At 50.8% G+C, this 23,388-nt stretch overlaps 7 protein-coding genes and 1 pseudogene across 8 annotated transcripts, besides 1 other annotated feature; 4 read left to right on the plus strand and 4 right to left on the minus strand.

The window, feature by feature from the left end:
* Positions 1-258: 258 nt before the first annotated feature.
* NCS57_01322300 (Zn(2)-C6 fungal-type domain-containing protein) lies at positions 259-2,382 on the minus strand (the record flags this gene model as incomplete). Its single annotated transcript, XM_053062869.1, has 4 exons — positions 259-973; positions 1,030-1,139; positions 1,195-1,448; positions 1,503-2,382. 4 exons carry the CDS (start codon positions 2,380-2,382, stop codon positions 259-261), a joined length of 1,959 nt encoding a protein of 652 aa, XP_052907764.1.
* A 488-nt stretch (positions 2,383-2,870) lies between these two features.
* Positions 2,871-4,580, plus strand: NCS57_01322400 (uncharacterized protein; the record flags this gene model as incomplete). Its single annotated transcript, XM_053062870.1, has 4 exons — positions 2,871-3,102; positions 3,153-3,756; positions 3,821-4,355; positions 4,407-4,580. The coding sequence occupies 4 exons, from the start codon at positions 2,871-2,873 to the stop codon at positions 4,578-4,580; spliced, it is 1,545 nt and encodes a 514-aa protein (XP_052907765.1).
* Positions 4,581-6,499: 1,919 nt separating this feature from the next.
* On the minus strand, positions 6,500-8,110 carry NCS57_01322500 (annotated as a pseudogene). Its single transcript has 5 exons — positions 7,795-8,110; positions 7,686-7,711; positions 7,590-7,626; positions 7,075-7,531; positions 6,500-7,013 (listed from the first exon to the last, which is right to left on the minus strand).
* Positions 6,500-8,110: a sequence feature.
* Positions 8,111-9,815: 1,705 nt separating this feature from the next.
* On the plus strand, positions 9,816-11,998 carry NCS57_01322600 (FAD-binding PCMH-type domain-containing protein; the record flags this gene model as incomplete). Its single annotated transcript, XM_053062871.1, has 4 exons — positions 9,816-9,915; positions 10,010-10,382; positions 10,442-10,847; positions 10,901-11,998. The coding sequence occupies 4 exons, from the start codon at positions 9,816-9,818 to the stop codon at positions 11,996-11,998; spliced, it is 1,977 nt and encodes a 658-aa protein (XP_052907766.1).
* Positions 11,999-13,580: 1,582 nt separating this feature from the next.
* Positions 13,581-15,770, plus strand: NCS57_01322700 (Zn(2)-C6 fungal-type domain-containing protein; the record flags this gene model as incomplete). The annotated part of the gene is made up of 3 exons (XM_053062872.1): positions 13,581-13,833; positions 13,884-14,797; positions 14,850-15,770. The coding sequence occupies 3 exons, from the start codon at positions 13,581-13,583 to the stop codon at positions 15,768-15,770; spliced, it is 2,088 nt and encodes a 695-aa protein (XP_052907767.1).
* A 94-nt stretch (positions 15,771-15,864) lies between these two features.
* Positions 15,865-17,337, minus strand: NCS57_01322800 (Bac-luciferase domain-containing protein; the record flags this gene model as incomplete). Its single annotated transcript, XM_053062873.1, has 1 exon — positions 15,865-17,337. One exon carries the CDS (start codon positions 17,335-17,337, stop codon positions 15,865-15,867), a length of 1,473 nt encoding a protein of 490 aa, XP_052907768.1.
* A 713-nt stretch (positions 17,338-18,050) lies between these two features.
* On the minus strand, positions 18,051-19,451 carry NCS57_01322900 (uncharacterized protein; the record flags this gene model as incomplete). The annotated part of the gene is made up of 1 exon (XM_053062874.1): positions 18,051-19,451. The coding sequence occupies one exon, from the start codon at positions 19,449-19,451 to the stop codon at positions 18,051-18,053; it is 1,401 nt and encodes a 466-aa protein (XP_052907769.1).
* Positions 19,452-19,963: 512 nt separating this feature from the next.
* On the plus strand, positions 19,964-22,232 carry NCS57_01323000 (uncharacterized protein; the record flags this gene model as incomplete). Its single annotated transcript, XM_053062875.1, has 3 exons — positions 19,964-20,698; positions 20,751-22,008; positions 22,066-22,232. The coding sequence occupies 3 exons, from the start codon at positions 19,964-19,966 to the stop codon at positions 22,230-22,232; spliced, it is 2,160 nt and encodes a 719-aa protein (XP_052907770.1).
* Positions 22,233-23,388: the final 1,156 nt, after the last annotated feature.

Raw genomic sequence — 23,388 nt, forward strand, 5'->3', positions numbered from 1 at the left:
TCTGCTAAGAGATACTTCTCGAGACGCGATAGAAAGGCCCTGACATAAGTACTTCTTAACTGTACTGATAGGGATCTAGCCCAAGCCTTCACACAACCCAATCTCGATGTCAAGATCTGTGCACACAGGCGGGGCCAATTATGAAAGCATAATGATTCATAAGAAAATTAGTGAATAATCATCAGTTACACAAATTATGTAGAGATAAAGCATGGGTGACGAAATCTTGTATTCCATTATGTCTAACCTCCATCAGTATCAATCCAAATGGACACCAAGAAAATCCGTGATAAGATCATTCAGCTGGCGCATACTAGTCTGATCGTATTCATTGAAGCCAGGCGTGCCCTTGCTCCCATCCATACCAGGCACAGACTCTCCCGATGACACGCGGCTGACCAAGGCCCGGGCAACTAGGTAGAACTCGTGCGTGTGACGACTGAACCCAGGTCTTCTCCACATGTCTTGAAGCGAATCAGCCGTTTCGTATGGCTCTGCGATAGGGACGGTCTTTAGGTAGGCCTCATAAGTCGATTTCCAATTGTCGAGAGCGTTGCGTATACCGCCGAGTTGGTCGTTGCCGGTCAGGGAATTCTGGTGTTGGAATATGGTCGAGTAAATAGCTACAGTTACAACTGTGAGCAGAGGTACTGCAATTGGGGAGTATATGAGCTGACCAAGAATGATAGCAAAAAGATGAGAGGCGCCATGCTCCACAAGGACACGACGCAGGTTCGGGTCCATCTTGTCCTTGCAGTAGCGTTCAAAGACTTCGCACAAGGTAAGATAGCTCCCGGAGCTGGACCGTGAAAGAAAACCCCGAATCTCTCGAGCGCACTCGGTAGCGGTGCCAGCCTGGAATATTGAGTCGGGCCATGCTATGTGCATGATCATTTCCTTGATGACCATTCGAGGAGGGATATTGTTGAAGAGAACGAAGCCCTTGTCAAACATGAATGTCCACATGACGACACTACAACTAAATTAGCAATGGCGAAAAAATGGTATAAGGGTCAGAGCTTGTCCTACCGGATCAACTGCTCTCTCGCAATAAAGTCTTGCCAGTCAAAGTCGTCGAAGATAGATGTCAAGTCATAGTTGCGATGCCTTGCAGAACGGACACCCACGTCTCGCGCGGCCTAAACATGGGTTAGATACATCGCGACTGAGCAGATAAGATAGTTGGGGACATACTGATACAAGGGAGTTGAAGCGATGACGGCGAGCACGCCGCTTGCTGTTATCGTTTCCTTCCCAGTTCTGGTAGGTGCATACCAAATATCCGGCCTGTAGAGCTTGGATCTTGTCGATGCCCTGCACGGGATTCACCAAGGGACAATACGGAGCGTCATCGCAAAAGGCATCGTCACTGAAGACCATCTCCTCGACAGGGTTGAACCAGGTCCTAGCCAGCCCATTATCGGTAGGCTCCGGGGAAACACACGCGCCTATTTTACAGAAAATATTAGAGAGCTGGAGGTTAAGATGGCAGACGAACAAACCTGTTACGACCATTGAGGCGACTAGACTCGGCTTTGCGGTGGTGGGATCGAATGATTGCCGATGTATGAAGGGGCAATTTGGATGCCATATGTTCCAGAACAGCGCGAGAAATTTGCGTAGATGTAGCGGGGAAAAGAACTGTAAGCAGCTCTGTTCTGTGGTAGATGAGTAGTCCTTCGTGGCGGCGCTTCTTCTAACATTGTTCGTGCTCAAGTCGTGTATTTCGGCGACAATCTTGCGTGTCACCATGATGAGAGGATCCTGGAAGAGCAAAGACGTGCCCAGCCCAAGACAAAGGGGTTGTGAACTGGACTGTAGACCACCTTCGACATTGAAAAGCGCAGTTTTCGCTTGCCGTGCTGCTTCGTCTTGCAGAAACTCGGACACAGTCTGTACCCGCTGAGCGAGGGACCCACAATCGAAGGACTCCACAAGACCGGTACGACTGGTAAAGGTGTACAGAAAGTCAAATGAACCTCTTTTCTGATCTGGCTGGGGCTGATCGAGGGGCATGGTCTGATCGAGATCGAGAAAGTCCAGCCACGTCAGACTATCGGAACACGGGCCAGGATCACAGTCGACATTGCCGATGAGGTTGACATCGAGAGTCTCGTTGGTGCTGGAAGACGGCGTGGGATCGCCTCCCAAGGCCGACGTCTCGTTCAGCTGTGGTCCTGCCTCTGATCCCTTGACGTCGGGATTTAGCTGTCCTTGGACCCCCTTACGGGTCTCATCTCTTCGCTGGTAGGTGCAAGACACAAGCTTGCGTCGGCAATCGTCACATGGCCAACCGGCACTGCATGCTTTCTTCCTCCGCACGCAGCGATCACAGGCCCTCCGCTTCTTGGCGCTGCGAGGAGCCCGCACTTCGGGGGCCATTCTGATCGGATGCAGGGCGATAGAGTCGTATCAGCTCCAAGAACAGCATTCCTGGGGAAACTGGGTCTGGGGAAGGAATCCGGAGGATGAATCTGGGGTTCTGGGGTAAAGCGTCGGAGTTGCAAGGACGAGGAGACTCAGTCGACGTCGGGAAACGAATCCTTTTAATATTCTGGCAACCCAAACGAGTCTAGACTCTGGCTCTAGCCACCACTGAAAATGCGGGGGAGGAGGAGCCAATAGAGTTTACCGGCTGCAGGGTCGTCGGACTCGCTTGTTGAGATGGACGAATTGGAGATGGGCAATTGTCGGACTAAGAAGTCATCAGTGCCAAGACAGCCTCGGCAGTGGTTGTAGGTCCCTGAGGTCGGTATTTTCTGTAATAGCTTCGGTGAACTACATAACTGAGGGCATTCAGGCACTGAAATCTCAAGATGTTGATGTGATTCACTTTCACAGGGCAGCCTTAGTCTAGGTCCTCTGACACCATGGCGTTGCAAATTGTTCTCGACTACCTTCTCGCTTTCCCGAATAATTTGGTCGTTCTCCTCAGCTTGGCCATTTTATATTGGGTTGGCTACTCCATATACTCCGTCTTTTTCCATCATTACTCCGACATCCCAGGTCCGTTCTGGGCAAAGGTGTCGAGATTATGGCTGGCCAAGCAGGTCCTGTCTGGAACGGTTGACCAGACCCAACGAGAGTTGCATGAGAAATACGGTAAGGAGCCAGTTGATATGCGTGACAATGCCCTCATACCGTCTGTCTAGGCTCAATCGTTCGAATCGCTCCCAACGAGGTCAGCATCTCGGACCCCGACGCCATCAAGACCATCTACGCCGTCAAGAATGCCTTTTCCAAGACCGACTTTTACACGCCATTCGCACCCCACCTCTCGCCAAACGAGGATCTCTTCACTCAAAGGGATGAAAAACACCATTCATACAGACGCCGCTTCGTGAACAACATCTACTCCCTCAAGAGTGTCCTCGAGTCGGAACCATTCATCGACCAGGTCACCGCCGTCTTCAGGACGCGACTAGATGAGTTTGCCGTGTCCGGACAGATTATCGACATTGGTCTATGGCTTCAGATGTATGCATTTGACGTCGTCGGAGAGCTCTTCTACGGGAAGCAGTTTGGCTTCCTCAAGAACAGTCACGATTACGAGAACTACATCGACTCATTGGACGCGCTGCTTCCGGCCTTGTCGACCATCTGTGTGCTTCCCGCGTACGTCCGGCCTCTACAGGTCTTTGGTTCTCTCGTACCGCAGATCAGAAAGGGAAAGAGATGCTATGACAAAATTGTTCTCGCTGCAAAGCAAGTTGTGAAGGAGCGACAGCAGCTCATGATGACTGACAAGGTCCAAAGGTGAGGCCACCCTTAAACGGTAATTTGAGGGAATGGGACTAATACGGGGATAATCCCCTTGTAGGACTGACATTCTCGACAAACTGTTCCAACTATCCGCTGACAAAGAGGACTTCTCCATCCCCGATATTGAGACCGAAGCTTGGGTTTCCATCTTTGCAGGCTCCGACACGACCTCGATTGCGACACGATCTATCCTCTATCACTTGCTGATGACCCCCGACGTACTTGCAAAGCTCATCAACGAAGTTGACAATGCTGTTGCAGACGGTACTCTCAGCGATCCCATCAAGCATTCCGAGGCCGTCAAGCTCCCCTACCTGTCAGCTTGCTGCAAGGAGGGCTTCAGGGTTCATCCAAGTGTCGGAATGTCCATGCCTCGACATGTTTCTGAGCCTGGAGCTACCATCTGTGGCCGATACTTTGCGCCAGGGTATCGCGTAGGCATGAGTGCTGCGGTTGTTCATTGGGACAAGAGCATCTTTGGCCAAGATGCTGACGTGTATAACCCGGATCGATGGCTGCGACCTGAAGGAAAGGACATGGAGCGCCATCTTTTGCACTTTGGAGCCGGCACTCGAACATGCATTGGTAAAAATGTGAGTAAAAGACGAGACTGGCAGTAAGATGTAACTGCTAATGGTGTCTAGATTGCTCTGGCGGAGATTTACAAGTTAATCCCGGATTTGGTTCGTCGCTACCGATTTGAGTTGATCGAACCTGAGAAGGTCGAAAAACACAGCTTTTGGTTCTTCAAGCAGACAGGATTTAATATCAGGGTACATCGACGAGAGGGCGTGAAGGAGAACCTCATAGTTCAGTAGGTATCGAGTCATCAACCGGCGGGGTTGAAGGCCGCAGGGAAACTCTGAGGGTGATACAATATTTGGCAGAGGTAGCCGTTGCTAGCTTTTATAGGATCGAAAATTTTAGGACCTGAAGCTTTCTGGAAAATACCCGGGATGTGGATCGCTATGATGAATCCAGTACATAGTGGCTTCCATGGGCCGCGACGTTAGTCCTTTAAAACCACAGGAATCGTGACAGCCAGCCTGCGAAATATGTGCAATAGTAATCTAGCGCACCAGAGAATGTTTTAGAATCACTGGACTAATTAATAATCATTTACATGGGGGAGAAACTGGTTTCCAGACATGTAGGTCTATCCTCAGGGCCATGCCTGAGGAGTTGAGACAGCGGGACTTGAGGTCGAGAGCCTCGTCCATCTACCCCTCGGACAACACGGCCACATGATGTTTAATGAGCTTCTTAAGCCTATTGAAGAAAATATGCCTAGGTCAGGAAAGAGCTTATCATCATGTTCTAGGCGCATAACCTCTTCTGGTGGCGGCACAAGACGGGGCTGAGCGCACACTGACTGCTGAAAGTGGAAGCCATTAGTCAACAGATAGTAACGGCCATTTTTATGGTTCTAGGATCGACCGCTGCTATTGGATCAAGTGAGCCTTGTCTCGAACAGAAAGGAGCAGAGGTGGCCTTGTGCAAAGGGGCCGGTCGAGTTACCAAGTCCAGTATCCCATACGCCTGGAGCTCAAGCACAAAACATCTCGCAGCCTGTCAGCACTCAGACCCCTGCTGTGGTAGAAGTCGAGAGTCCCGGGGCCGAACTCCCGACAGGGCTTGAGGCTCAAGGTTGGGCTAGATCAGAGGGCCATCCGTTGCCATACGAGGCAGACTCAACACAGCGCTGAGTTGTAATTTGGCTTGTTACATCAAGATATTTGGTCGTAACAGAAAGCCAAACAGCTTGAGCCATGTTGCCGGAATTGTAAAAGCTTAAAGGTGTACATATCGCACGTATTCGTATCATGACTGTTTGTTTTTAGAGAATCCAAAGAAGAGAGGCACAAGAGTTAACCAGCCACACCAAAGAACCACAAAATTTGACAAGCGTCCCCAGAACACCATCGAGAGCAATCCCCTACATCCTGTCAGTCAATCGCACGTTTGAGCTTGATGTCCTTACCGGAACGGATGTGCCACCACTCTTCTTCACCCAGGTGAAGGCTCGGTCTATCATCTTGTCTGATAGCAGCGTGATGGTGTCAGAGGGAAGAGGCAGGTCATGAAGGCAGTCGGGGTAAATAACAATAATCCCACATCCACATACAAATACAGACATGAAAACACTAGCTGGAACACCATTGGGTCTCACTTTGAGGACGATTGATTCCTGTTTTCCGTAATTCTATCACTTTTAAACCCGTCAACTCGGATCGTTATTTTTCCCGCTGACGAGTGAACAACATAAATAAAGAGTCGACTTCTCCTCCCATTAACCGATTCATCAATAACAACCGATAACTGACGAAAGTTTCATTTTTCTCAGCGACTTACTGTAAGTAGTTAGGGTCAAACTGTCTAGATCGCCGACAAGTTTTCCCGCAACGCATTCCCGAATTCGCAGGCTAAAGTGCAAGTCTCTGGGACTATTCTATCAACTTGGTGGCATTGAACGATATTGACTCCTTGGGGCGATACTGCTTACTGGTACTGCATGTCTTATAATGAAGCGAGCCAGCCTGTCGAGGAGCTCGGTCAGTTCCCAGATGGCGTTGGGATGAAAGAGATGAATTACACCTGTCTCTATTGAATTATTGAGGCACATCCTTGCAACGACATCAGATGCAAGAAGGTATAGGTGGGCGTTGATTAATTGCTCATACGTAGAACATAGGTGGTGATTATCTATCCTCTCATCCAAAACTCCATTATCGCGACATTATGCCACATTCCTTGCCTCCACGCGTTCGGGGTATGTCTCATTCGATACGCTGGAGCCAACCTCGCTTCGCTTCGCATCTTCATAAACAACATTGACATTAGTGGTCCGCAAGATACCATCATATGTCATAATCTCCTCCTCAGATCCGGTCGGGGATACGCCGCGAATCTCAGTATGTGCGTGCTTCCGCGACGGGTGCAGATCGTTGAGCATGAAGCCCGCCGAATGGCCCTCGCGGTTCCCAGCCCGTGACCGTTTCGAATTGGCGTTGGAGAATGCCATCCAGCTGCTGCCGTAATGTTTCTCGCTCGACTTGTCCGAGGTGTTGCCAAAGAGCTTAGGGTACCAGCGACTAAAGAGTGGTCGGAGGGCGGGCATGGAGCAGGATATAATAGCAAGATTAACCTCGACGGCTGTCCAAACGTAGGCGATGTTGTGGTGTCGGGCCTTTTCGTTCAAGTATAGTAGCCTGTATATGTTGACGAGTCGGATGATGGCGACGATTGGGACACTGCGTCAACATAGTGATTAGTATCGTGATATCAAGTCAGAGGTGATTTCTATCTGCTTACAAAGCGCCAATGGCGAAGATGCCCAGAACCGCCACCTTTACTCCGCGCGGCATTCGAAGGCCTAAGAAAATCCAGAACGGCAACGCCAGAACCATTACGTCCATCAGAATTGTCAAGGATGACTGAATGATGTGGAAGCTGTTGTCGATGCATCTGGTATCGGGGTCTTTTCTCAGCTCGGGGTGCCAGTTTGTCTCTATCGGCACACACTGGAACAGGGCACCGAAAAAGATGGCAATCGCATGAAGGACCGTGGCAATAATCAGCCCCCAGATGACCCTGAAGATGGTCTTGTCGTGTCCTTGCAGACGTAGGAGGAAGACTAGGATCGAGCATTTGACGAGCGCGAGGACGGGATTATAGCATAGTTGCTCGACGAAATTCCACCAAAGACCTGCACTGGGGTCGAAATCTGGGACCTTGTCGTCCTCCCAGCCGTAGTAGTTGAGCTTGAAAACTAATTGCGCATACGTTGTGAGCGGATGGGTATATTGTACAGAAGGACGAGGACATACACATGAACAAAGTCGACGACACTAAGATCGAGGAGACCTAGGCCAAGTGAATTAGCACAACGAAAACTCATTGATAGCACTCGTGTAGCCTCTTACCAGTGCTCCACCGCAAAGCCAATCATCTTGGGTAGAAAGTCAGCATAAAGAACGTTCGAATAGCTGACAGAAACAATCCTCGTCTCTCCTGATAAGATCGAAGACGCACCTAAGCCCAGAGTACGCATCGTGATGCGAGTGTAAGCCCGGAGGGCGAAAATCACCGTCGCCATGGCAGGGAAGAAAAAGATGATGAACAGTCCCGTCCGCTGCAGCGACGGTGTAGGAATCTTGGCAACATCTGGGTACGGTCCGGGTCCAGCGCCCCTCAGCTCAAGAGTCGAGCCATCCATCCATCTAGATCGCATTTGCGCATACAAAGATAGAGTCGTCAGAGGTCGTTCGATTTCCAAGTCGTTCCCTTCAGTATCAGGTGAGACGATCGCAGGATGGAAGATCCATCGTCTGGGGAAGGGGTTCGAGCGATCTTAACAAAGAAAAATGTCAGATTGTGTGCTCGAGATGTCTAGCTGCATGCCCCTTACATGTATCAAACCCACTTTACTAACTTACTGTCTAGACGAGGCAACCCTGCGGAGAACCGTTCGCAGGTTGCAGGAATGTAGCATTCACTGTCGACGAGGGTTGCGACACTTGGGATCCTGAAGGAAGGGATCAGCGCAATCCTCAGCTGGCATCTGCATTTGACGATGGCGCGAGAGCCTATCGTTTGCTGATCAGAAGTTTGGACCGCTCATGGGCCCGAAGCCGATTAAGAAAATAATTAACTTAAAAGATTAAATTAAATCGCTGGCTTAGATCGCTCTTTAATGCTAATTAACTTACCTCTAGCCTTATGCCATCGATTTTAGAGACCCATCAGGAAGGTCAACCACCTCGACCATTGGTATGCTTACAGTGTCTGGCTGCCTCCCTTCTCTCAACCTCGCCTATGCTTACTCCGTGCCTTATCCCGTCGGCACACTTCGCTGGACTTAGTGCAATCCGTCTTGTTTCCAACCCATGCTAGTCTTCTCCCTAGTCACGGCAGAACCAGTTCCCCGACGAACGGAAAGATCTTCAGCAGATCGTCTAAGTTTGGGCATTTGACGGCCAGGGTTCATCCCCAACCGACTCCAGGGATGATTCCCGTTGGTCAAGGCTCTCATCAGGCGAACAGGTCCCGAGTTAGCGAGCCCAATGACTATTCACGTATCCCTTAGACGCTTACTTGGTGGAGAAACCTTGGTTCCCTGAATCCTACGCTAGTAACGACGGCACCCTGACAGGGAAACACACGCGGGCAAACCATACCCAGACAACCCGGGGCCACGGGCTGGGAACTTGGGACGACAGAAACCTGGGAGGGAAATGCTACTGCTGGTTTGCGGCATTATTTATCTACGCGAGGCAATATCGCGCCTAGATTTACTCCGTACTATGTAGACAAAGGAGCGGTCCCTCCCTTGATAATGATATCCGCCACGTCCAGTCGTCGATTTGTCATTGACAACTGAGGCGTCTGACCTTGTACCGTGGCCCAGAAACTGTGAAACCCCTCTTCGTATGTATTTCATCCCCGTAAGAGGATACCTTTTGTGTTTGGGGAGGTTCAATAGGTGTACTTCATAGCTTCTCACGGCTGCGGCGAAACTCGTTGGATGACACTGCACACCGCGACGCGAACCACAGCTCTAACTCCAAGACCCTGTGTGAACGGAAATTGAAGGATGCATCGATAGATGAACGAATGCGCAAAAGGGGGACTCGCCCGAGCGCAGAAGTGAGCCCTGTCGATTCTTCAGCGTCTTACCCCGCTGATCGGCAATAAGATATACAGATATGGGAGAGGCAGAAGAGATGCTCCATTCATCTGCACTTTGTCAGCATTCAAGCCAAGACTTTGACTTTCCCTGTCGGCATAATATCCGACTTAAATCTCTGCTTTCGTGGTCAAGCTGCAGAGGCATCTCAGCAAACCGGTAAACTCGCCTAGACGAACAACCTGGAATCCTGGACGGCAATTTCGAACTCCTCGTGTGGCCCACATGGTTCCCAGGAATAGGATCCTACTGCTCCGCCGGTGTCGGGTCGTCGAATGAGAGGCTGCGTATAAGTAGTTTTATCTGCAACGTCAATTCATTTTTCGCGGTGGCATCGTTGTTCTGCAGAAGATCAGCGTCTCTCAAAATGTTCATCCAGCGGTCCAGTTGGTTGGCTTCGGTGGCTCTGTCCCTCCTCCTGTCCTCTTCCAACGCCCAAACCATTACCGTCAATGGCAAGACTGTCGGTACGTCACACTATTTCTTCTACGACATTCTTCGTGGAGAATTAGCTTTGCTATGCGAGAGCTTATTTTGCTAATCAAATTATCCCATGGCCAGCCGCCGATAAGTCCAATGTCGCTCCAGCAGCCGATGTTCCTTCGGGTGATTCCCACACGGGCTTTGAAAGCATCCAGCTGACTGAGGATGTACTCACCAATCTCACGGACCTCAAATTGAGCAATGTCTCGCTGTTCTACTTTGACGACGACTCCAACTCGGAGAAGCGATCCGTCGGTAGTTCTCAGAAGTGCAGGGCGTTGCCTGGCGATGCCCTCTATCCCAGCCGCATCGCCTGGAAGGTCTTGGACATTCTCAGCGGTGGCGCGTTGATCAAGACGGTGCCCCTGGGTTCTGCCTGCTATGATGGCGAGCATTATGACGAGACCAAGTGTCAATTCCTCATCGACAACTGGAACAAATCCGACACACAGTGAGCTTCATTCCCGTATTCCCTGAGTAGCCTCATACTCTGTTGACACTTTGCAACAGCGTCGTAGATCCCTCTTCGGTCATGTCCCCTCTCTTCGAGGGTGCCACATGTGAGCCCCAAGGCGCTGCTCTCGGCAAGAACTGCACGCTGGGAGGATTCCCATCGTACTCGCTCAATATCACCAACGTGGCCCAAATCCAGCTGGCCATCAACTTTGCTCGCAACTCGAACCTGCGTCTCGTTGTCCGCAACACTGGTCATGACTTCCTGGGCAAGAACACCGGAGAGGGCGCTCTGTCACTCTGGACGCATCATCTTAATGACATTGAAGTTATTAAGAATTACAAGTCCGCTGGAGGCCGCTACAAGGGGCCGGCCTTCAAGGTCGGGGCCGGCGTCGTGGTACACGAGCTTTACGAGGCTGCTGAGCGCGAAGGCTATACCGCTGTTGGTGGCGAGTGTCGTGTAAGTTGGGAAGGCTGTTTTCTCAGAATTAAGACTGACTTGTGATTTCCCAGACTGTTGGTGTCGCTGGTGGCTATGCCGTCGGAGGAGGTCACTCTCCTGTGACGCCCATTCACGGCCTCGGTTCCGACCAGATTCTCAGCGTCGACATCGTCACTCCCGACGGCCGCTTCATCACTGCGGATGAGACTCAGAATAAAGATCTTTTCTGGGCTCTTCGTGGCGGCGGCCCAGCTACTTGGGGTGTTGTCACCTCGATGACGGTCAAGGTCCACGAGAAGACAGTCTTCTCCGGTATGACGTGGGATACCACCACGACGGCCATGAACATTACGGACGATACCTTCTGGAAGGCCATCGAAGCCTACTGGCGACGCTACCCTGAGTTCTCCGCTGCCAAGGCCTACGGTTACTGCCGGATGTCAGGACTCACCGGAGGTGGCTATGCCTGGCGAGGCTTGCCCTTCATGGTCCCCGGAATGAAACTCATTGATTTCAAGAAGCTTGTACAGCCTCTGATTGACGAATGGACTGCCCTGGGTGTTGATCCCCAGCTCCAGTTCTTCGAGCATGACAGCTTGTACCAGGCTTGGACTCGTCACTTCCCAGTCTCCAGAGTCGGTAGCCCTTATGCCCGAACTGGATCGCGCCTCTTGCCTCGCAAAAACTGGGAAGACGAGGAGCTCTTGAACAAGACTATCCAGACAGTTCGCTCCATCGTGGAGGATGGCGCTTTCCTGGTTCACTACAACATCAATGCGGATGAGCCCGACAACACGGCCGCGAGCTCCGTTAATCCGGCCTGGCGTGACGTCATGATGTTCAACATCATCGGTCTCACCTGGACCGAAGACACGTCCGAGTCCGACGTGGCTGCCATTCACAAGAAGCTCACCGGCGATCTCGTTCAGCGCCTCAAGGACGTCAGCCCCGGCGCCGGCGGCTACCTCAACGAGGGCGACGTCATGGACCCCGAGTTCTCCCAGTCCTTCTTTGGAGATAACTACGAGCGTCTATTGAAGATTAAGAAAAAGGTTGACCCCAAGGATGTATTCTGGGCGCCAACTGCTGTGGGTAGCGAGGGCTGGTACATTACCGGCCAGGAAAGCTATGTGACGAAGCAGACTGGTCGTCTCTGCCGTAAGAACTAAGCAGCGGTTACTTTCTATATACGGCTATCTTATAGATATTAGAAGAATGACGTTATAAATACATAGGGATATAGGTAGACTGTCTTATCCACCAACATGCGACGTGTATGTTGTGACACAGTGAAACTCCCAAAAATGGGAACATGGACAAATACCTAGTCTACGCTACTCGCACTGTCCACTGAAGGTCAAAGCACGCCTGGGACCTCAAGAAGATCGGAAATCTTCCGCAATCCATAGAACTAGGCAAACGGGTTGGATTCGTGAACGAAATCTGCCTTGAGCTGAATTTTTGCGGAGGAATACCATAGTTGATGGAATCATACTGGTCAAAATGGGCATGAGAGATGAAAATATAATCAGCTTCGTCAACGCCATCTATGTCGAGATACTTGGGCAGGACTAAGGGCCTTTCCAGATACGTATCGAGCCAAATCACAAGACCATTGGTCTTTAATCGATAGGTGGTTGCACCTATGCCAGTGATTAGATTTGCTCCTGCTTCGTTCAAGACTGTTTGACCAACCAAACCACTCAAGAGTAGTAGTCATATCGAAGATGAAATAAATGGGATTTCAGTTCAAATAGCAAGTTTTAATAACTATAAGAATTAATTAATTATCGTGAATATGTCTGACTTTTGAGGTTCATGTCGGATAGCGAAGAAGCACACCCTTGAAGTGCTACTAATCCATATTCGGAAATCGAGGAGCCGATATCAACCAACTTTCTCCGCCTCAACGAAGGAGCTGAAATCCAGTCCCGCCTTAATTGAGGGGGCGAACCAGGCCCCCCATGGTGTATGCAGTTTCTCGCTTAGTTAAACCCGTGTAGGCTGTTATGTGAGAGGTTGCAGACGGTGAAAAGGAGCATGAGGGCCTCGGGCCCCTACTTGCTGCAGCTGTCGGAGGTTCCGCTTGTCATATTGATTGTTTCATCACACTCCTTTCGCTTGGCCGCTGAACCTTGATGAAAGCATTTAGAGCCAGCATAAATAGCTGTTTAAGAGCTTAGGTCTATCGCAGCCATTTCCACGTTCTTCAACACTTTGAGACTCGGAGGTCCGGAAGATCTCCCCGACTGAGGACGCCATTCAGGATGACCCATCATGGCCGCTGAGAGACAAATAAACGCTTCCATTGTCAGCCAAGGAAGAAGAAAAATAATCATAAGAAAGATGTTACCTTCCTTTATATCAGTACTATTATACTAGCTGCGGTAAGAATTTGGCAAAGGCTCTAGAATGCAATTGAGTGAGGAGGGGGTTTTTCTAATGCGGATGGCACTGCTCTTCCTCTGATACCACATCTGCCATTATCTAGCCGCGCTGCCTCCGCACGATACCGGCAAGATAAGCTATCTCTACGCTCTTGACAACTTGTTCTCGGAGGGCGCCCTTGCGCCGGGGATCAATGCCGGCGCGGCCTATCTTGCTTACCCCGCAAAATCGGTACGGGGTCAAGGCCAACTCATCCCGGTAGAAGCCATGTGACTTTCTTGACTTCTCGTCCCACCCAACCCCCTCTCTATTCGAACAGTGAGGATACCCAACACCTGTTGAGTCCCACTTCAGCCAGTCGCCATGCCTCAGACATTACGATCTCCCCGCCGGCCTCGAAAGCATGGCAAGACGTTTACCGGCTGCTGGACATGTCGAAGTCGCAAGGTCAAGTGCGATGAGGCGCGGCCGAGGTGTCGTCACTGCCTGAAAAAGGGCATTGAGTGTGAGGGATATGACATTCGACTTCATTGGCTACCACCAGAGACCGGCTGTGAACTTGAGCCTTCAACTTCGGAATACCAAGCCAAGTCATGTCGGAGTCAGATTCCATTTGGTGCGTACTCAGCCTTCGAGTAGAACAGTGGCTAACAACAGGTGTCTTAGACTCAACAGGACCGGCTCTGCCGTGGTCTCAAGTTGAGGAGATTCTAGTGGTGCTCGACACGCTCCACACTCAACTCGACGGTACCCAGGGAAAGGACAAAACCTCTCGATTCATTAATGGTTTTGGTGTTTTTGAGTCTCATGACCGAGCATCCACCTGCACTTCAGAACCATCATCCCCGGCGTCGGAGCCACTCAACGTTCACCATGATCTCGCAACCTCTCTGGTACCATTCAGTCCTGATCCCTTTGAGATCAGAAACTCTATAGGCTTGCTTTCGCCGGAAAGTGCATCCGACTTATCGTCTCTATCTTCCATCTCCACCGTTCAGCTTTCAACTTTCGACCCCGCCTTCGTAAATCCCTTCTTCGACGATAATCTGGGTGAAGAAAGCCCTAGCTGCAACTACTCAGGGCATGGGAATCCTACGCATGTTCAAGAAGACTCGGTACGAGACTGTTCTGCCAACGAAGAATCGCAAACAGCCCTGAGTTTCCCCCTTCCACCACAACCATCACCCGAACTCACTGGCAAGGAGCGGTTCCTGATGCACCACTACATGAATAGAGTTGTACATCTCTTTTGCGCCCTAGATAATCCCAAGAGCCCTTGGAAGACCATTCACTTACCTAGGGCCCTACAGAGTGCTGGAGAACTAGTCATTCAGGGCTCAACATCTAAGATTCGAGGTGCTTTGAGGAATGCGCTGCTCTCGGTTAGCGCCTTTTGCCTCTCAAACGATAAAGTCCAGATACAGGACGAAGATGCTCGGAAATGGAGAAAAGACGGAATCTGCTACCGCGGAATCGCCATTAAGCTTCTTTCAGAGGCTATTGCGCCTGCATCATTCTCCAAGTGCCGGCCCAAGTATAAAGAGTTTCTCGCCACCATGCTGTCTATGATTTCCATCAATGTAAGTTGCCGCCTCCTTGAGATACTCACCAGTTGCTAAAAGCCCTTTCAAGGTCATGTCAGGGGACACTGCGAGCTGCAGCCTGCATCTAGACGCCGCCCACGGATTAATCACTCACGCCAGGACTTGGAAGTCCAGGTACTCCAACAAGGCTCAGGCCCTTCATCGAATCTATTTCTTCCTTAGAACCATCTACGAGAGCACGGCCATACAAAGCACGACGACTTGCGACAAACTCTGTGAGGCTCGCATCGCAGGGTCGTTCTGTACTGGCGAACCAACCAACCTGCTTTACAACAGCCCAGAAACGACACCTTCAGTCACATCATCCAAGGCTTGGTCCAGCGGGGATGCATACGAGAGCATTTATGCCATACCACAGGACCTCTTGATGCTGCTGAACAGAGCTGTGGAGCTAATTAGCATGGTTACGGAGGCGAGGGAGACATCTATCAGCACGGATATTCCACCACACCTGGTTGAAATTTGCGACGAGTTGGAAAAGAGCATCATGGATTACGAAGCTGGTTATATCGATGCAGATGATATGTCAGGCACGGCATCATCAAACCTATCCATCATCCAACACATGACACGAGCTTTCCATAACGCCGTCATCATCTATTTCGCCCAACACATACGGCTAGTGGGACATCGCTACCTCCAGTCCTTTGTCGAGAATGTGCTCGACAGCATCGAGGCGATAGAGCGAATCAAAGCTGAAACCAAGATTCTCGCAACACCACTCTACTGGCCAGCATTCATCGCCGCGAGCGAGGCATTCGACGTCAGACTTCAGACTCGGTTTCAGTTTTGGTACAACCAGGTGGAGAGATACGGCATAGAGTATATCCGTGCAGGTCGTTGCATCCTGGAGCAAGTATGGGCAGAAGGGCCATCTCGAGGCACCCGTGTAACCAGTCAGTGGAAGACTGTGGTTGAGAGGACTGGTTCGACACTGATGTTGTCTTGAGTGGCGTACTATTTATCATGTCAAACTTCATTCGGTAACGAGTTACTGTAATTAACATTGTATCATATTGCTAGAACAGAGCGTTATCTTTGCTTCATTTCCCCCCCTCCTCATCCAAGAATGGGGGTGCTTCCTGGCCAGCTTGCCACTTGTACTTGCTGCCAGGATGATCATCTGGCAGTCGCTTCGAGCCGATAAAGACTTCTCTCGCCGTTGCGCCCTCTTTGTCAACCCCGGACCTGAACACTCCACGACGACGCAGTTCTGGAAGCAGAAACTCGATAATATCCTCAAAACTGCCCGGGTTAACAATGTGCGATAAGTTGAATCCATCGACATCAGCAACCTCGACCCAACGCTCTAACTCGTCTGCGACAGTTGTGGGACTTCCGATGATCTTAGCCCCGAGACCACCGATGCTGATGTACTCGGCAATCCTTCGCTTGGTCCACGGAAGATTGTCTGTTCCTGGGACTGTGTCTGACCATCGACGCAGGATGGACTGGATGCGAGGCGCTTCAGTCAGACGGAAGTCCTCGTCATCCGAGTAACCCGATAGATCGATACCGGTCCAGCCTCCAAATAAGGCCAGAGCGCCCTCGGTATCAGCGTACGACAGATACTCGTCTCGCTTTGCCTTGGCTTCTTCATCCGTCGCTGCAATAATAACGGCAATTCCAACGATGATCTTGATGTGGTTGGGATCTCTACCCTCCTTGGCAGCAATGGCACGAATGTTGTCTACCGTCTTCCTCACGCCTTCTGGCGTTTGGCCTCCAACGAAGATGGCCTCGCCGTGCTTTCCACCAAAGCCGTTGCCTGCCTCGGAAACGCCAGCCTGGAAAAGAAATGGAGTTCTCTGGGGCGAAGGCTCGACGAAATGAGGGCCAGGTACCTGAAAGTATTTGCCCTTGTGGTGAATCTCGCGGACAGCATCCGAAGCGATATAAGTTCCGCTCTCACGGTCTGCCAACACGGCATCGTCTCGGAAACTTCCTTCCCAGAGCTTGTACAAGACTTCAAGGTACTCGTGTGCGATGGCGTATCTTTCGTCATGAGGGATTTGCTCGTCTAACCCATGGTTTCGAGCTGCACTGTCGAGGTACGAGGTGACAATGTTCCACGCGACACGACCCTCGCTGAGATGATCAACGGTCGAGAGTCGCCGAGCAAGGGCATATGGCTTCTCGTAAGTCAGACTTGCCGTCACTCCAAAGATGAGATTCTTTGTCGCCGCCGCCAAGGCCGGGACCAGATACAGCGGGTCGTTGACAGGATACTGAGCCCCCGAGCTCAGGACCGGGACCACATTAGCAGGGCCTTTGTAGACATCGTATGGACCCAGAGTATCAGCAATGAACATGGCATGGAAATCTGCCTTGTCCAGCAACTGGGCGAGATCGGTCCAGAAAGACAGCTTCTTGTACTGGTCTGTCTTGTTCCGGGGATGTCTCCAGAGGCCTGGAGCTAGATGGCCAGGTGTATTCATGACAAAAGCGTTCAGAATGATCTTTTTCTTATGAGAGGAGCCATGATTGTTTGGCAGTGGGTTATCGTTGGCTGCCATGACTGAGGTGGTCAGTGAGGTTGCCCAAACTATTGACGTTAATCATCAACCGGGCTCAGAGGTGTGTTGCATGAGCTCACCGAATTGTTCTTTCTTAAGTGCGAGGTTTTAGAATTTTGGCTAAGATATCAAAAGTTATGGTCCCCAGAAGAGATTAATTTGCAATGAATAAACAATGCGAACTGGCGTTGTTCAGGGAAGCGGGGTGAGACGGCTACATTGCACCATCGAGTGGAACTCTTGACGAATTGCCGCATGGGCCAATCTTGTTCCAGCATCACTCTATGGCGCAATAAGCAATTTATTACGCCATTTTCAGTGAGGGTATGGACCTCAAGACAGCTGTAGTCTGCGTTGATGGACTGAAGGCGAGTTATTAACCTCAGGCTTTTCAACCAGATCCAGAGCGCCGGCGTAAACAGGGCGTCATCTTAGGCCCTCGTTACCATAGAGGCTTGATAGTTACTATGATAGGCTAAGGTATGTATAGATGGTTCTTATTGTTGTTATTTCGCGTAACACACTGGCTATCTCGGCTAAAAGAGAAACAACCAAACCACTGCCTCAAGTTTCCAGCGCCTGTTTCCCACTCCCGATTTACCCAAGACAACACTACTCCGGTAGTCAGCGATTAATCCTATAAAATGAAATAGCTATAGTCTCACCTCACTACTGAACCTAAACCTTGTGAAGAGCGAGGCGTCGACATCTTGCTAGGACGCCATGGCTTTGGCCTTCCTCGATCCACCGAGTATACCCATCAACATCACGATCAGTTGCAAGAAAGTGACCAAGCCTGGGATCTGCATAATCTTCAGCATGGCCTCTTGATCTTCATTCAGGCTGGTCATCGTGAGCTCCGGCTCTGTCTCGCATTTTTGGCCTGTCATCTGCTCCTGTTCGTCTTCCGGGGCCACGACCGTGTTTGATGCACTCGGAAATGAGCTTTCGAGAGGTTTGCCGATGATTTCTTGCTCAACAGGATGTATCAGAGCTTGTAGAACTTTTGTGATGTTCTCCACGGTCGGCTCCATGGAATCCTGTCTGGCCTGGATGTCTTGCCGTTTTAGAGCTTGAAGCACCCTGGGAGCCTCAAGGGATGGCGCCTTAGCTGCACTGCCCAGGCATTCTTGCTTTGATGTTCCACCTTGCGGAGATTCCATCTCACAGGTCGCAAGACTTTCGGGCTCAGAAGAGGCTGATTCAAAGGACACCGAGGCAGTGTCGGGGATCTCAACTGGGATGTCTTGGTAGTTTGCCAGCTCCATCGCTCTCGGCAATGACCGTGCTAGCTCATCTAGCCGCTTTTGAAACGCCTCAGGCTCTCGAAAGTCGATCAAGGTCGTCGACTGGCCCTCCCCCTCGTGTTTTACCGAACCAAACTTGAGTCTGGACATGATCCGGTGGCTCCACTTCTCCAATCTTCCCTCGATGTCGACTTTCATTGTGAACGGCTGCCCCGCGTGTTGAAAGGTGAAGGCCGTGTGGACGCGGCTGTTTTGGAACGTTTGTTTCTTAAGTTCGTTGTCTGTAAGGTTCCATTCCAGAGTCTTGTACGTCCAGGTTCCTTTTCCAGGCAACAGTTGGCCATTGAAAGCCCATCGTGATGAAGACTTGAAGGCCTTCTCGGAGTTCACACCTACACCTCCAGCTCCTCCGCCAAAGGCGTGAATCTCGGGAGCCAAACTCATTGTTTGCTTGAACTCAGTGCACTTGGCTTCGCCAACGAGCCGCCTGGGCCCATACGAGTCCATCATCTGGACGGGGCAACCTGATTTGTGACGGCCTTTACCTGGTTTGGCATCATATGAGTCGAGGCACTCATCGTGCTCATCCAAAGTGACTTTGATTGTCGCACTCTCGACCCTACAGCCTCGGGGCGGACCAAAGTTGAGATCCATGTAAATGATGCCGGCTGGGAACCGGCTTTCACCCAGGACACCCCATTGAGATTTTTGCAAGAGAAATTGGCAGTCGATTTTCATTCTGCCAATGACCTGGGTTGCCACACTGGCATGACTAGCCAAGTGGTCGAAACGGTGGAAGGGCTCGTATCGCCCAAACCGCCTCTTTGTGCTCAATAGAGCTGGTCGAGGTTGTTGGGGATCGGGCATGTTAATTGATTTTTGAACGCAGCAGAAGTATTCTGGCAGGAAAGCTTCCCCAACAGTCGAGGAGTAAAAAGATGGAGAGAAGAGTGGACAATCGCAGCCCAATTCATCCCTCGGCCGTGAAACACTTTCAGCTCATGCATGGCGCTCTCGGCAGGACGAATCACAACAACCATTCGTAATCGGCTACCCCATTTCGTAGGTCTGGATGGCGGAAGTGCAAATGCTGCCTGGAGAGGAGAAGCCTGTCAGCTACGTTGGTTGGTCTTCAATGCTCGATTTCACTTCCATAAGCGCCACAGAGGCATTCTCGAGTACCTGGCGGTAACCAGGCTTTCTGCATCGAGGCTCAATCCGGAGGCCTCCAGCCCAGCCTGACTTTTCTTCCTCGATCACAGTTAGATCATCGATCGACAACCGAATCTGACTGACCTCCCGTCAACTACCAGAAAACTGGATCGCTGTTTTTGTAGGGGTTTGAACAGACTTTCAGCTCACCAAGACTATCCAACAAAATGAGCCACGGAGAGAGCTCCAGGCGCCCTAGCCTGAGGTCAGAGACCACAGATGCCCCGAAAAGCAGGCGATCCCGAGGTCAGACCTTGCCCGAGATCTTAGGGCCGCCCAAGCACGACCACGGCCGAGTGCTCTCCAGACGCATCATCCGGACAGATTCAGAATACGAAGACTCCCGGACCAGACGACGACCTCCGCTAAGGCCCCCGGCGGAGATGGATAGAGAGCGGCGCGTTTCTTCAGACGAAGAAAGTGACTCTTGGGAGTCTTATTCTTCTTCCGATGACCACTTTGACTTGATATGCAACCCGCGCCACACCAAGGATGTTTCAGTTCGACTCGAGTACGACGTCTTTCAAGACCTGGACGATGAGTTAGAAGAGATCAACCGGTTTGTCCGTCGAGGCGAGTTTGGAGCTGCCAAAGCTTTCTTCAACGAGAATCTCCTGGCTCACATCACCTCCCCTTGGGTCTTTGTCCAATACGCTGAGATGCTCTTCGAGATGGGTGACTACAAGTCTCTTCTTTTACTTGACCCTGAACCTGTATTCCGCATCATGTTATCCGGAATAGGGGACGAACATCTTGAACCGATTAGAAGACTTGAGATCAATTGGAGACTACTCAAGGCATCTTGTCTATCTCGCAGTCAGCATGAGCTCGGGCCTGTCCTGGATGAGATTTGCCGGCCCCGCGAGATCGTACCAGTGCGAGAAGACGTGGGATCAACAGAGGTACGCAGATCAAAGGTACCCAGACCGGAATTTTGGTTAATTGAAACGCTAGATTCGCATCATTTGTCTGGCTATGACCCTGATGCACCTTTCGAATAGACGAAGTGTTCTCGTAATAGAACTCTCGAGAAATTTGGCAAACTGGGGAAACTGGAAGCATGTATACGAACTGCTCCAGGCCCAAGGCCGCATATGGGACTTCCGAGATCTTTTCACCACATCCTGTATGTACTTCGGTATCGAGAGCGCCGAAGAGCAACTCCTTGGGTCGAGGTCCATCCTTCAAGCGATCGCTGAAGACTGGGTGCTGGTAATGGACGATGACGAGTCCACTCTGCTGGCCATTATTGATCTCCTAACGACCATTGCGCTCCATGCCTTCAGCCATGCCGAAGGCCAGCTGCTCTCTAAGAGATACCTCGTCTACGCCAGCACCCTCGTTGAAACTGTCATGACGAAACATCCCCGCTACACCAAGACTCGGCCTTTCCTCCAGTTCATCGTCGCTCAATCATCTATATCACTACAAACGGGTAATGGAAGCCAATTGCCGTACAGCTATCTTGACGACTTTCCCGGCTTAGTAAGTTGCGCATCGGTCCTTGAACTGCCATTTTACGTACCAGTTCACCAGGAAAATCCTGGATGGAATCCTCCGGATCTTCCAGAAAGCTCCATCGGGCCTCTTCAAATGACATTGGAAGCTTCCAGGGGGTTGGATGACTATCGAACTCAGGCGCTGTGCCTCAAGGCACTCGCCGTGAGGAGTCGTGAGCCATCCAGATTTTTTGAAGAGTTGGTCCGCCTTCAAAAGGCGATACAGCAAGACATGGATGGCTATTTAACAACTTGTCTCTCCAAGTATCTGATTTCAAATGACAGGGACTCAAAGGAAATTCTTCTGGAAGAATTGAACCGTTTTGGGTGGTGGCAGGAGACATCAAATTTGCTCAGACCGGAGAAAAGCTGCGCGCGAGACATCATCCAGCAGGCTCTGTCCGCTCCACATCAAACCCATGTCTCAAAGAGTGTTGAGGCAGGTTTTCGGCACTACGGCTCGCTTTCAGACTCTTTCAAACGGTTCATTGAACATATGAGAATGCAACAGATACCACTGCCCAGGCCCTCGACAGCTTTTCGACTACCACCAACACCTGTATTCATACCACCCCGACGGCCGGTCTCTGAACGACAGTCCGCTCCTGGTTACCACTCTGATGACAGTCAAGACGACTCTGGGGAAGATCATGATACAGCTCGAATGAGACGCTCCCGAGAGCGAATGCGGGCAATTCCAGAGGAAAAGGAACGTGAGTACTAGAGGCCTCTTAGATAGTTGTCCCCATGAAATATGCTTGGCTCTTCAGAACAGCAAGTTGATCATTTCACAGGCGCTACGGAGGATCGCATAATATCAGGTGAAACGAGATCTCCGCCGTTGCGGATCGAATCTAGGGCGCCGCCTACTACTTCAATCACCTCCAGGCCCACCATAGAGGATGAAGCTAGAGATGAGCGAAACCACCTAGACTAGGTAGGTGATGGGCGAAACCACTCAACAATCGCAACACACTGCCCATCCAATCGCTTCCTTGAGAAGCAGAGTTTCCATTTCAGCAAGGAGCATTCACCCAATATTCCAAGAATGATTTGATGTCTAACAGCGGGGGTTGCGTTTGGTGCGAACATGGTTGCGAGATACCTTGGGAAAGATGGTGTACGGCACTGTTTCGGGGGAATATCAGTTCACTATGTGCGTAATCGTAGCAGTTTGTCGTTAGTCTTGGTCAGTGGGTTTCATGATATTACTATTAGCCCATATTCCACGTCCTCAAAGGCAGTAACGTGAAACTTGCACCACAACGTCAGCACTAGAGCTACGGATGAACCGGCCCTTGACCATGAAACCATCGGTCTGCGGAGCAGGAAGCCCCTTACAGGCCGTCCTATCACAGGCATTATGGAGATTGTCACAGATTGTCCATAGTACAAAGGCCAAAGCACACACCGCCAGATGTGAAGTGAAAAGCTCTTTGGCTTAGTAGGGTAGCCAGCGCAGCTCATCACTTATTTCGGGACCATACCACGACGACAGAAAGCCAGTAACCCTTTATGCTCTTAATGCTAACTTTTTACCCAGGCTTTCTTATACCAGTCAAGGCCCTATCAAGTTCCATGAGTACTCACGCAAACGCACCTTTGTCAACCCTACCAACGCAAGAAAGACTCCTTTGACGGATTACTACGGCACGGACATGGAAATGCTTGCGTGGGAACAGTCTCTAGGCTATAGACACACTTTAATCATCACATGGACGGCTATCGGCAAGGGCCGTCCGCCGTTGGTGGGCTTCTATCCGGTCAAAGGGAAGTTGGTTGCGGGTGCGGACACCAGCCGTGATGCACTGTTCTTTGTGGACATCGGCGGCAGCATGGTTCATGATCTGATGGAGTTTCACGAACACCATCCTGATGCGTCAGGCAAACTCAACCTTCAAGACTTGCCTGCTACCATCGGCCAGATCCAGCAACTAGACTCAGTCATCACGCCAATGAACAGTCGATTAAAGGTATGGCTACTTTCTTTGTTTTTAAATCACATTAACAATCAACTAGGGCGCCCGCGTTCCTGCCTTTATGGCTAGCCTGATGACGTCCGTAAGAGCATCCTTGCGGTACTAGACTGGGAG

This window comes from Fusarium keratoplasticum, chromosome 11 (assembly GCF_025433545.1).
Source record: "Fusarium keratoplasticum isolate Fu6.1 chromosome 11, whole genome shotgun sequence".
Taxonomy (NCBI): domain Eukaryota; kingdom Fungi; phylum Ascomycota; class Sordariomycetes; order Hypocreales; family Nectriaceae; genus Fusarium; species Fusarium keratoplasticum.